This window comes from Macaca nemestrina, chromosome 17 (genome assembly GCF_043159975.1).
Source record: "Macaca nemestrina isolate mMacNem1 chromosome 17, mMacNem.hap1, whole genome shotgun sequence".
In the NCBI taxonomy this organism is placed as follows: domain Eukaryota; kingdom Metazoa; phylum Chordata; class Mammalia; order Primates; family Cercopithecidae; genus Macaca; species Macaca nemestrina.
The window spans coordinates 36,827,119-36,839,860 of NC_092141.1; the positions used below are offsets into that span (position 1 = coordinate 36,827,119).

The 12,742-nt window shown below is 42.6% G+C and overlaps 1 protein-coding gene across 1 annotated transcript in view; it reads left to right on the top strand.

The window, feature by feature from the left end:
* Positions 1–12,742, top strand: part of LOC139359510 (polyunsaturated fatty acid lipoxygenase ALOX12-like) — a 21,144-nt gene continuing 8,402 nt past the window's right edge. Inside the window, exon 1 of the mRNA XM_071082629.1 lies at positions 1–594. Coding sequence (XP_070938730.1) covers positions 529–594 — 66 coding nt within the window. The 5' untranslated portion in view covers positions 1–528. The remainder of the gene's footprint in view (positions 595–12,742) is intronic.

Below are 12,742 nucleotides of genomic sequence, written 5' to 3' on the forward strand. Positions count from 1 at the left end.
AGGGGGAGCTGAGAAGTGGGGCATGGTGGGGAGGAGGGGAGCTCTGGCCTGAGGCCAGCATGGGGCAAAAAGCAAAGTGAAAATGAGAAGGTCCAGACAGGAGGAGCAGAGAACTCAATCATGGGGAGAGACGAGGAAGAGTGAGGACACAGTGGGTGGTTCTGAAAATGAGGAGACTGGGATGGGGCAGAGAGAGGAGGTGAGGGGAGCTGTCGGGGGAGACAGAGGTCTGGGACAAAACAGGATTTTGTGAGGAAGCATGGCAGCAACTGTGGGAATTCCTGGAACTAAGGACCCACATCTCCTTCCACGAGACACTAATGTGTTTAGAGGGTTGGGGATGTCCTGAAGGCATGTCTTGTGAGGTCTCTCCAGATACACTGAAAGCGTTGGGCAGATGTCACAGAAAGAGGAGGACAGGTCAGAAGCCGGGCCTCCTGCTCTCTGAGGCTCAGGTGCCTTCTACCCTGGGCAGGTGTGTGGAGATCGTCCACCTCTTCTACCAAAGGGATGATATGGTGAGGGTCGATGCTGAGCTGCAGGCCTGGCATCAGGAGATCATGGAGGTGGGGCTGTGCCAGGACCAGGACTGAGGTAAGATCCGTCTCAGAGACTGGAGCTCCTAGGAGACTCTGCCAGGGACCCTTCCCAGTGCTGCCCTTCTGGGGACAGGACCCCAGCCTCTCATCACACCCCCCTCCCTCCACCCAGGAAAGCATCTGCATCCCATTCCCACCTCCCCAGACTCAGGATAGTTCTAGAGACCTGAGGACCGTCCTCCTCGGAGACCCTGGCCATCAACCCCTACCCCCACCCCACCCCAGTCACAGATGCCCCTGAGCTGCCATATCCTCGGGCCCAACAAGGCTGGAGCCACAGCCATGAGAGGGTCTGCCAGTCCCTGCTGGAGCTCATGTTCTCACTTCACGTTTGCTTTTTACCTAAGGATGCAAACAGGGAGATTTTCCCTTCCAAAGCCCAGAGTGACCCACCTTGGCTTTCCCTCCCTTCGCCTCCTGCCTGCTACTGTCCAGCACACATGAAGGGCCCAGGCCTGCTGCACCCCCACGGCAGTGCAGGGCCAGCTGTATATGCTTTGGCTTCAACCTGAACTCAATGCCCTGACGCTTGGGTCAGTTTCTTTGGGTCAGCCCCTTCCCTAGGATCTAGTTGCTACCTTTTGTCCCTGCCCACTGCATTTTTATTGATGCAGAAGAACTAGCCCTTCTTGGGCCCTTCCCAGGTTTGTTTTCCTCTCTCTCACACACATGGGCCAGCCGGGATTGTTTCAAGTCATCCTTCAGCTCCTCTCCCTTCATCCTTCAGAGCAACACCTTGAGTCCCACCCTTTGCCTCTGTGGAAAAATGCAAACACCCACTGGCCAGGCCCTGGGGATACCCATATCAATAAACCCCCTGCCTTAAAGGGGAGTCTCGCCCTGGAGGACCTGGGGCTACACCACCCTACCTATCCCACCCCACCCTTTGGGTCCTTCAAGAACCAAACTTTCTCCAGATTTTTTAAAATTTTATTATTTTTATTTATTTCTGAGATAGAGTCTTGCTCTGTTGCCCAGGCTAGAGTGGCATGGCATGATCTTGGCTCACTGCAACCTCCACCACCCGGGTTCAAGCGATTCTTCTGCCTCAGCCTTCCGAGTAGCTGGGATTACAGGCATCCGCCTGTAATTTTTATATTTTTAGTAGAGATGGGGTTTCACCATCTTGGCCAGGCTGGTCTGGAACTCCTGACCTCGTGATCCACCCGCCTTGGCCTCCCAAGTGCTAGAAGTTACAGGCATGTGCCACCGCGCCCAGCCACTTTCTCGAGTTTTCTAGGTTCTTTCTTTTAGGCAACCCGTGCCCCAAAAGAACATTATTTCTCTCCTTGGCTCTCATCTCCTCATGAAATAGCCACATTAGAGAATGTACAATACATATTTACATATAAGCTTTAACCTCTCATTCCTCATTTCTCTTGTGCCATATTTAATACTCTTTTTACCTCACCATTCTCTCATCACCTGAGGAAAAAGCAATGTGATGAAATTTAACTTTCATTTTAAGTTCAGGGGTACACATGCAGGTTTGTTATATAGGTAAACTTTTGTCACAGGGGTTTGTTGTACAGATGATTTTGTCACCCAGGTATTAAGCCTAGCACCCATTAGTTATTTTTCCTGATCCTCTCCCTCCTCCCACCCTCTGCCTTCCTGTAGGCCCCAGTGTCTATTGTTCCCCTCTATGTGTCCATGTGTTCTTGTCATTTAGCTCCCACTTATAAGTATTTGTTTTTTTTTGTTCCTGCATTAGTTTGCTAAGGATTGTGGCCTCCATCTCCATTCATGTTCCTGGAAAGGACGTGATCTTGTTCTTTTTTACAGCTGCATAGTAGTCCGTGGTGTATCTGTACCACATTTTCTTTATTCAGTCTACCATTGATACGCATTTAGGATGATTCCATGTCTTTGCTATTGTGAATAGAGCTGCAGTGAACATAGGCATGCATGTGTCTTTATGATGGAAAGATTTATATTCCTTTGGGTATATACCCAGCAATGGGGTTGCTGGGTCAAATGGTATTTCTTTTGTTAGGTCTTTGAGGAATTGCTGCACTATCTTCCACAGTGGTTGAACTGATTTACACTCCCACCAACAGTGTATAAGCTTTCTTTTTTTCTCCACAACCTTGCCACCATCTGTTATTTTTTGACTTTTTAATAATAGCCATTCTGACTGGTGTGAGATGGTATCTCATTATAGTTTCGATTTGCATTACTCTAATGATCATTGATGTTGAGCTTTTTTTCATACGATTGTTGGCTGCATGTTTTGTCTTATTTTGAAAAGTGTCTGTTCATGTCCTTTGCCCACTTTTTAATGGGGTTGCTTTTTACTTATAAATTTAAGTTCCTTGTAGATGCTAGGCATTAGATCTTTGTCAGATGCGTAGTTTGCAAAAATTTTCTCCCATTCTGTAGGTTGTCTGTTCACTCTATTAATAGTTTCTTTTGCCATGCAGAGGCTCTTTAGTTTAATTAGATCCTGTTTGTCAATTTTTACTTTTGTTGCAATTGCTTTGGTGTCTTCATCATGAAATCTTTGCCCATTCCTATGTCCAGAATGGTATTGCCTAGGTTATCTTCCAGGGTTGTTATAGTTTGGGATTTTACATTTAAGTCTTTAATTCGTCTTGAGTAAATTTTTGTATATGGTATAAGGAAGAGATCAGTTTCAATCTTCTGCCTATGGCTGGCAAGTTGTCCCAGCATCAGCCAAGTGGTTTTTTCATCCCTGCTATATTCAATCCAAATGTATTTAACCATGGAACAATTATTTTTATTTTACTGTAATATTTTACTAAACAAATACTGTCATTTAAAAGGAGTATTTAACAGAGCATGCATGTCAGACTTATTCGAGGAAATTTGAAAGCAAATACATATGTACGTCTCTCAGCTTCCATTGATAGGGGTAGAAGAAGGAAGTAAATGATATCAAAGACACTTAGAAAGTATCTGTGAAACCAGCAATTCCAATGAAATCTAGGTAACAGTAATGGCACAGTCCTGACACATGAATTACAAAATTGCATGGGATTTCAAATGGTAGCACTTAGGTGATGATCCTTTAAATGAAAAATTGCTACCCAATTTTACTATATTTTACTCAGATTTCTTTCCTTTGTGTCTATCATCTAAAATACAAACCAATATAAGCCACTACAATATACATATGATTAATAAGGTAGACCTTCCAGTCTATAACGGCAAGGATCAGTGTTTTGAATAGTAAAGAGCAAAGTGGCTAATATTTCTCACTTATCACTTGAGGGGTCTTGGTTCATGCGGGTTCTACAGGACTTATCTTTCTCTACATTGTTCATTTTCAACTAGGAATGAGTGTTGTTTATTGAGATTTAAAATTTTTCTTTTAAGGACTAGGATGGTCCTCTTTTTGACTAAGTGACCTTGAGCAAGCTATTTAATCTCTGAGTTCTGGTTTCCTTATATCTAAAATGGATGTAATACATGCCCCCACCACACACATTCAGATTTTTGAGACCAAATAAATAATGAACGTGACATTGTTGAAGTGTGGGTAGTACAGTCGGCGTAAGATGATTGCTATCATATGCCCCACTCTACAAAAACTACCTCCCCAATAAGCATGTGGAATAGCAGAGCCCAGGCCCTGCCACATGATGGAAGTCATTAAATTCTGTGAGGCAAATCTCACACGTAAATTGAGTGGAATGGAATAGCTGATTTCCAGTTTCCTTACTGTCTTTGACATGAGTCTAGGACCTCTCTATTTCTCTACATTATAATCCAGATACCTAAAACCACTGCCTAAAACCTCCTGGGAATAGGAGGCATGCTTTTGTATTTTTTTTTTTTTAATTTATTATACTTTATGTTATGTTCTAGGGTACATGTGCACAACGTGCAGGTTTGTTACGTAGGTATACATGTGCCATGTTGGTGTGCTACACCCATTAACTCATCATTTACATTAGGTATATCTCCTAATGCAATCCCTCCCCTTCCCTGCACCCCTTCCCTGCACCCACAGGAAGTGATGTTCCACTTCCTGTGTCCAAATGTTCTCATTGTTCAATTCCCATCTATGAGTGAGAACATGCGGTGTTTGGATTTCTGTTCTTGCGATAGTTTGCTGAGAATGATGGTTTCCAGCTGCATCTGTGTCCCTACAAAGGACATGAGCTCATCCTTTTTTATGGCTGCACAGTATTCTATGGTGTATATGTGCCACATTTTCTTAATCCAGTCTGTCATTGATGGACATTTGGGTTGGTTCCAAGTCTTTGCTATTGTGAATAGTGCTTCAATAAACATATGTGTGCATGTGTCTTTACAGCAGCATGATTTATAATCCTTTGGGTATATACCCAGTAATGGGATGGCTGGGTCAAATGGTATTTCTAGTTCTAAATCCTTGAGGAATCGCCACACTGTCTTCCACAATAGTTGAACTAGTTTACAGTCCCACCAACAGTGTAAAAGTGTTCCTATTTCTCCACATCCTCTCCAGCACCTGTTGTTTCCTGACTTTTTAATGATTGCCATTCTAACTGGTGTGAGATGGTATCGCATTGTGGTTTTGATTTGCATTTCTCTGATGGTCAGTGATGATGAGCATTTTTTCATGTGTTTGTTGGCTGCATAAATGTCTTCTTTTGAGAAGTGTCTGTTCATATCCTTTGCCCACTTTTTGATGGGGTTGTTTTTTTCTTGTAAATTTGAGTTCTTTGTGGATTCTGGATATTAGCCCTTTGTCAGATGCATAGATTGCAAAAATTTTCTCCCATTCTGTAGGTTGCCTGTTCACTCTGATGGTGGTTTTTTTTTGCTGTGCAGAAGCTCTTTAGTTTAATTAGATCCCATTTGTCCATTTTGGCTTTTGTTGCCATTGCTTTTGGTATTTTAGACATGAAGTCCTGGCCCATGCCTATGGCCTGAATGGTATTGCCTAGGTTTTCTTCTAGGGTTTTTATGGTTTTAGGTCTAACATTAGTCTCTAATCCATCTTGAATTAATTTTTGTATAAGGTGTAAGGAAGGGTTCCAGTTTCAGCTTTCTACTTATGGCTAGCCAGTTTTCCCAACACCACTTATTAAATAGGGAATCCTTTTCCCATTTCTTGTTTTTGTCAGGTTTGTCAAAGATCAGATGGTTGTAGATGTGTGGTATTATTTCTGAGGGCTCTGTTCTGTTCCATTGGTCTATATCTCTGTTTTGGTACCAGTATCATGCTGTTTTGGTTACTGTAGCCTTGTAGTGTAGTTTGAAGTCAGGTAGCGTGATGCCTCCAGCTTTGTTCTTTTGGCTTAGGATTGACTTGGAAATGTGGGCTCTTTTTTGGTTCCGTATGAACTTTAGTTTTCTCCAAGTCTGTGAAGAAAGTCATTGGTAGCTTAATGGGGATGGCATTAAATCTATAAATTACCATGGGCAGTATGGCCATTTTCACAATATTGATTCTTCCTGTCCATGAGCATGGAATGTTCTTCCATTTGTTTGTGTCCTCTTTTATTTCCTTGAGCAGTGGTTTGTAGTTCTCCTTGAAGAAGTCCTTCACATCCCTTGTAAGTTGGATTCCTAGGTATTTTATTCCCTTTGAAGCAATTGTGAATGGGAGTTCACTCATGATTTGGCTCTCTGTTTGTCTGTTATTAGTGTATAAGAATGCTTGTGATTTTTGCACATTGATTTTGTATCCTGAGACTTTGCTGAAGTTGCTTATCAGCTTAAGGAGATTTTGGGCTGAGACAAGACTGCTGAAGTTGCTTATCAGCTTAAGGAGATTTTGGGCTGAGACGATGGGGTTTTCTAAATGTACAATCATGTCATCTGCAAATAGGGACAATTTGACTTCCTCTTTTCCTAATTGAATACACTTTATTTATTTCTTTCTCCTGCCTGTTTGTCCTGGCCAGAACTTCCAACACTATGTTGAATAGGAGTGGTGAGAGAGGGCATCTCTGTCTTGTGCCAGTTTTCAAAGGGAATGCTTCCAGTTTTTGTCCATTCAGTATGATATTGGCTGTGGGTTTGTCATAAATAGCTCTTATTATTTTCAGATACGTTCTATCAATACCGAATTTATTGAGAATTTTTAGCATGAAGGGCTGTTGAATTTTGTCAAAGGCCTTTTCTGCATCTGTTGAGATAATCATGTGGTTTTTTTCTTTGGTTCTATTTATATGCTGGATTACATTTATTGATTTGTGTATATTGAACCAGCCTTGCATCCCAGGGATGAAGCCTACTTGATCATGGTGGATAAGCTTTTTGATGTGCCGCTGAATTGTTTGCCGGTATTTTATTGAGTATTTTTGCATAGATGTTCATCAGGGATATTGGTCTAAAATTCTCTTTTTTTTGTTGTGTCTCTGCCAGGCTTTAGTATCAGGATGATGTTGCCCTCAAAATGAGGTAGGGAGGATTCCCTCTTTTTCTATTGATTGTAGTAGTTTCAGGAGGAATGGTACCAGCTCCTCCTTGTACCTTTGGTAGAATTTGACTGTGGATTCATCTAGTCCTGGACTTTTTTTGGTTGGTAGGCTATTAATTATTGCCTCAATTTCAGAGCCTGTTATTGGTCTATTCAAGTATTCAACTTCTTCATGGTTTAGTCTTGGGAGAGTGTATGTGTCCAGGAATTTATCCAATTCTTCTAGGTTTTCTGGTTTATTTGCGTAGAGGTGTTTATAGTATTCTCTGATGGTAGTTTGTATTTCTGTGGGGTTGGTAGTGATATCCCCTTTATCATTTTTTATTGAATCTATTTGATTCTTCTCTCTTTTCTTCTTTATTAGTCTTGCTAGCAGTCTATCAATTTTGTTGATCTTTTCAAAAAACCAACTCCTGGATTCATTGATTTTTTGAAGGGTTTTTTTGTGTCTCTATCTCCTTCAGTTCTGCTCTGATCTTAGTTATTTCTTGCCTTCTGCTAGCTTTTGAATGTGTTTGCTCTTGCTTCTCTAGTTCTTTTAATTGTGATGTTAGGGTGTTAATTTTAGATCTTTCCCACTTTCTCTTGTGGGCATTTAGTGCTATATAAATTTCCCTCTACACACTGCTTTAAATGTGTCCCAGAGATTCTGGTATGTTGTGTCTTTTTTCTCATTGGTTTCAAAGACCATCTTTATTTCTGCCTTCATTTTGTTATGTGCCCAGTAGTCATTCAGGAGCAAGTTCTTCAGTTTCCATGTATTTGTGCGGTTTTGATTCAGTTTCTTAATCCTGAGTTCTAGTTTGATTGCACTGTGGTCTGAGAGACAGTTTGTAATAATTTCTGTTCTTTTACATTTGCTGAGGAATGCTTTACTTCCAACTATGTGGTCAATTTTGGAATAAGTGAGATGTGGTGCTGAGAAGAATGTATATTCTGTTTTTTTGGAGTGGAGAGCTCTGTAGATGTCTGCTAGGTCTGCTTGGTGCAGAGCTGAGTTCAATTCCTGGATATCCTTGTTAACTTTCTGTCTCGTTGATCTATCTAATGTTGATATTGGGATGTTAAAGTCACCCATTATTATTGTGTGGGAGTCTAAGTCTCTTTTTAGGTCTCTAAGGACTTGCTTTATGAATCTGAGTGCTCCTGTATTGGGTGCATGTATATTTAGGATAGTTAGCTCTTCTTGGTGAATTGATCCCTTTACCATTATGTAATGGCCTTCTTTGTCTCTTTTGATCTTTGCTGGTTTAAAGTCTGTTTTATCAGAGACTAGGATTGCAACCCCTGCCTTTTTTTGTTTTCCATTTGCTTGGTAGATCTTCCTCATTCTCTTTATTTTGAGCCTATGTGTGTCTGTGCACATGAGATGGGTCTCCTGAATACAGCACACTGATGGGTCTTGACTCTTTATCCAATTTGCCAGTCTGTGTCTTTTTTTTTTTTTTTTGAGAAGGAGTCTTGCTCTGTCGCCCAGTCTGGAGTGCAGTGGCGTGATCTCGGCTCACTGCAAGCTCCGCCTCCCAGGTTCATGCCATGCTCCTGGCTCAGCCTCCGGAATAGCTGGGACTACAGGTGCCTGCCACCACGCCCAGCTAATTTTTCGTATTTTTTTAGTAGAGACGGGGTTCATCATGTTAGCCAGGATGGTCTTGATCTCCTGACCTTGTGATCCGCCCGTCTCGGCCTCCCAAAGTGCTGGGATTACAGGCTTGAGCCACTGCGCCCCGCCAGTCTGTGTCTTTTAATTGGAGCATTTAGCCCATTTACATTTAAGGTTAATATTGTTATGTGTGAACTTGATCCTGTCATTATGATGTTAGCTGGTTATTTTGCTCGTTGGTGGATGCAGTTTCTTCCTAACATCAATGGTCTTACATTTTGGCATGTTTTGCAATGGCTAGTACCGGTTGTTCCTTTAGTGCTTCCTTCAGGAGCTCTTGCAGGGCAGGCCTGGTGGTGACAAAATCTCTCAGCATTTACTTGTCTGTAAAGGATTTTATTTGTCCTTCACTTATGAAACTTAGTTTGGCTGGATATGAAATTCTGGGTTGAAAATTCTTTTTTTTAAGAATGTTGAATATTGTCCCCCACTGTCTTCTGGCTTGTAGAGTTTCTGCCGAGAGATCTGCTGTTAGTCTGATGGGCTTCTCTTTGTGGGTAATCCGACCTTTCTGTCTGGCTGCCCTTAACATTTTTTTCCCTCATTTCAACTTTGGTGAATCTGACAATTATGTGTCTTGGAGTTTCTCTTCTCGAGGAGTATCTTTGTGGTGTTCTCTGTATTTCCTGAATTTGAATGTTGGCCTGCCTTGCTAGGTTAGGGAAATTCTCCTGGATAATATCCTGAAGAGTGTTTTCCAAGTTGGTACCATTCTCCCCGTCACTTTCAGGTACACCAATCAGACGCAGATTTGGTGTTTTCACATAATCCCATATTTCTTGGAGGCTTTGTTCGTTTCTTTTTACTCTTTTTTCTTTAAACTTCTCTTCTTGCTTCGTTTCATTCATTTGATCTTCAATCACTGATACCCTTTCTTCCAGTTGATTGAATCGGTTACTGAAGCTTGTGCGTTTGTCATGTAGTTCTCGTGCCATGGTTTTCAGCTCTATCAGGTCGTTTAAGGACTTCTCTACATTGGTTATTCTAGTTAGCCATTCGTCTAATCTTTTTTCAAGGTTTTTAGCTTCTTTGCAATGGGTTCGAACTTCCTGCTTTAGCTCGAAGCAGTTTGATCGTCTGAAGACTTCTTCTCTCAACTCGTCAAAGTCATTCTCCATCCAGCTTTGTTCCTTTGCTGGTGAAAAGCTGCGTTCCTTTGGAGGGGGAGAGGTGCTCTGATTTTTAGAATTTTCAGCTTTTCTGCTCTGTTTTTTCCCCATCTTTGTGGTTTTATCTATCTTTGGTCTTTGATGATGGTGACGTACAGATGGGTTTTTGGTGTGGATGTCCTTTCTGTTTGTTAGTTTTCCTTCTAACAGTCAGGACCTTCAGCTGCAGGTCTGTTGGAGTTTGCTGGAGGTCCACTCCAGACCCTGTTTGCCTGGGTATCAGCAGTAGAGGCTACAGAAGAGTGAATATTGCTGAGCAGCAAATGTTGCTGCCTGATCGGTCCTCTGGAAGCTTCGTCTTAGAGGGGTACCCGGCCGCGTGAGGTGTGAGGTGTCAGTCTGCCCCTAGTGAGGGTGTCTCCCAGTTAGGCTATTCCGGGGTCAGGGACCCACTTGAGCAGACAGTCTGTCCGTTCTTAGATCTCAAACTCCATGCTGGGAGAACCACTCCTCTCTTCAAAGCTGTCAGACAGGGACATTTAAATCTGCAGAGGTTTCTGCTGCCTTTTGTTTGGCTATGCCCTGCCCCCAGAGGTGGAGTCTACAGAGGCAGGCAGGCCTCCTTGAGCTGTGGTGGGCTCCACCCAGTTCTAGCTTTGCAGCCGCTTTGTTTACCTACTCAAGCCTCAGCAATGGCAGGCGCCCCTCCCCCAACCTCGCTACCACCTTGCAGTTAGATTTCACACTGCTGTGCTAGCAATGAGGGAGGCTCCGTGGGTGTGGGACCTTCTGAGCCAGGCACAGTATATAATCTCTTGGTGTGCCATTTGCTAAGACCCTTGGTAAAGCGCAGTATTAGGGTAGGAGTGACCCGATTTTCCAGGTGTTGTGTGTCATGGTTTCCCTTGTCTAGGAAAGGGAATTCCCTTCCCCCTTGTGCTTCCCAAGTGAGGCAATGCCTCACCCTGCTTCATCTCTCGCTCAGTGGGCTGCACCCACTGTCGTGCACCCACTGTCTGACACGCGCCAGTGAGATGAACCCGGTACCTCAGTTGAAAAGGCAGAAATCACCCGCGTTCTGTGTCACTCATGCTGGTAGCTGGAGGCTGGAGCTGTTCCTATTCGGCCATCTTGGAACCGCCCTCACTTATGTGTTCTTAATTACTTTGGGTGTCAGAGACAGATTTCACTGAAATAAAACAAACTTACAGAAAACTTGTGTAAATCTAAGTGTACAACTTGATATATTTTTCCTAAGGTTACAAACCTATGTGATTAGCACTCATATCGAGCAACACAGTATTACCAGCTTTCCAGGAAGCTCCTTGTATTTTCTCCTAGTCTTTTGGATCCAACGGTAACCACTGTCCTGATTTCTAACAGTGTAGGTTACTTTTTAATTTCACATAAATGCAAATAAAAGCACTTACCTGTGCCTGATTTCATTTTCTAAGCAGTATGTTTAAGATTTACCTACATTGTTGCAGACAGTTCTTCATTTTCATTTTGTAAAGTATCCCATTATGTAAATATGGCACAATTTATTTTTTTTTCTGCTATTGATGGACATTTAGGTTGTTTCCAGTTGGAGGCTAACAACGTCAGTGCAGCTATGAACACTGCTGTATGTGCATTTCTGTTGGGTATATACTTAGAAGTGGAATTGGTAGATCGTAGGTTATGTGCATATACACTGTTAGTAGTTACTGACAAGTTTCAGTAGTTCCAGCAATTTCCACTTTTTCCAGAAGAGTATGAGTTACAGTTGCTTCACAAATACTTGGCATTTTCTTTTCTGTTCTTGTTTTTTGTTTTGTTTTGTTTTGTTTTGTTTTGTTTTTTGAGGCGGAGACTCACCCTGTCACCCAGGCTAGAGTGCGGTGGCATGAACTCAGCTCACTGCAACCTCCACCTTCCAGGTTCAACCAATTCTCCTCCCTCAGCCTCCTGAGTAGCTGGGATAACAGGTGCCCGCCACCATGCCTGGCTAATTGTTTTGTACTTTTAGTAGAGATGGGGTTTCACCACGTTGGCCAGGCTGGTTTTGAACTCCTGACCTCAAGTGATCCACCCATCTCAGCCTCCCAAAGTGCTAGGATTAAAGGCGTAAGCCACTGCGCCCAACCATACTTGGCATTTTCTGTCTTTTTCATTTTAGCTGTTGTGGTGAATATGCTGCATTATCATGTTGTGAGTTGAACTCGCATTCTCTCTATGATCTGAGCACCTTTTCCTAGGCTGAGTAGCCACATGGACGTTTTCTTTTGTGCGGACCCTTTTAAAATCATTTTGCCCATTTTCCTTTTGTCTCCTATTATTCCCTCATTTTAAACTATTTTTTAACAGGGAACATTTGACCACCACACAGCCTCTCAGATTTCCTCATCCTTCAAAATCTACCATAATAATCATAGCTATAATGTACTAAGGGGCTTTATATCATCATCTGATGTATAAGGTAATTAATATTATCCCCACTTTCAGAGGCAAATGTTGAGGCTCACAAAGAGTGAGCAACAGGTCCAAGAGGATGCAGCTGGGCAGCAGCAGGGCCAGGACTGTACCCAGAGCTGATGCCACAGCCTGTGCTCCAACCACAGCACTCCCTGCTTTGCAGATGATTGTCATTGAGGCTTGCTCCCTTAATGAAATTACCAGCGATCCTCTCTGACTGTTCATACCTCCTTTTGCTGCTTTATTTCTATTCTTATCCCTAACATACTATGTGTAATTTTAATTTTTAATGATTCTATGTATGCTCTTTCTTCTCTATTAGAATCTAAATTCTGAGAGGGCAGGAAGTTTTGTTACTTTTATATACCAACATATTCCCAATGCCTGGAGAGTGCCTGGTACATAGCAGTTGTATACTTTTTGAATGCATGAATAAACACACGTTAATTCTTTTTTTTTTTCTCGCTCTGTCGCCCAGGCTGGAGTGCAGTGGCGCGATGTCGACTCACTGCAAGCTCCGCCTCCCAGGTTCACGCCA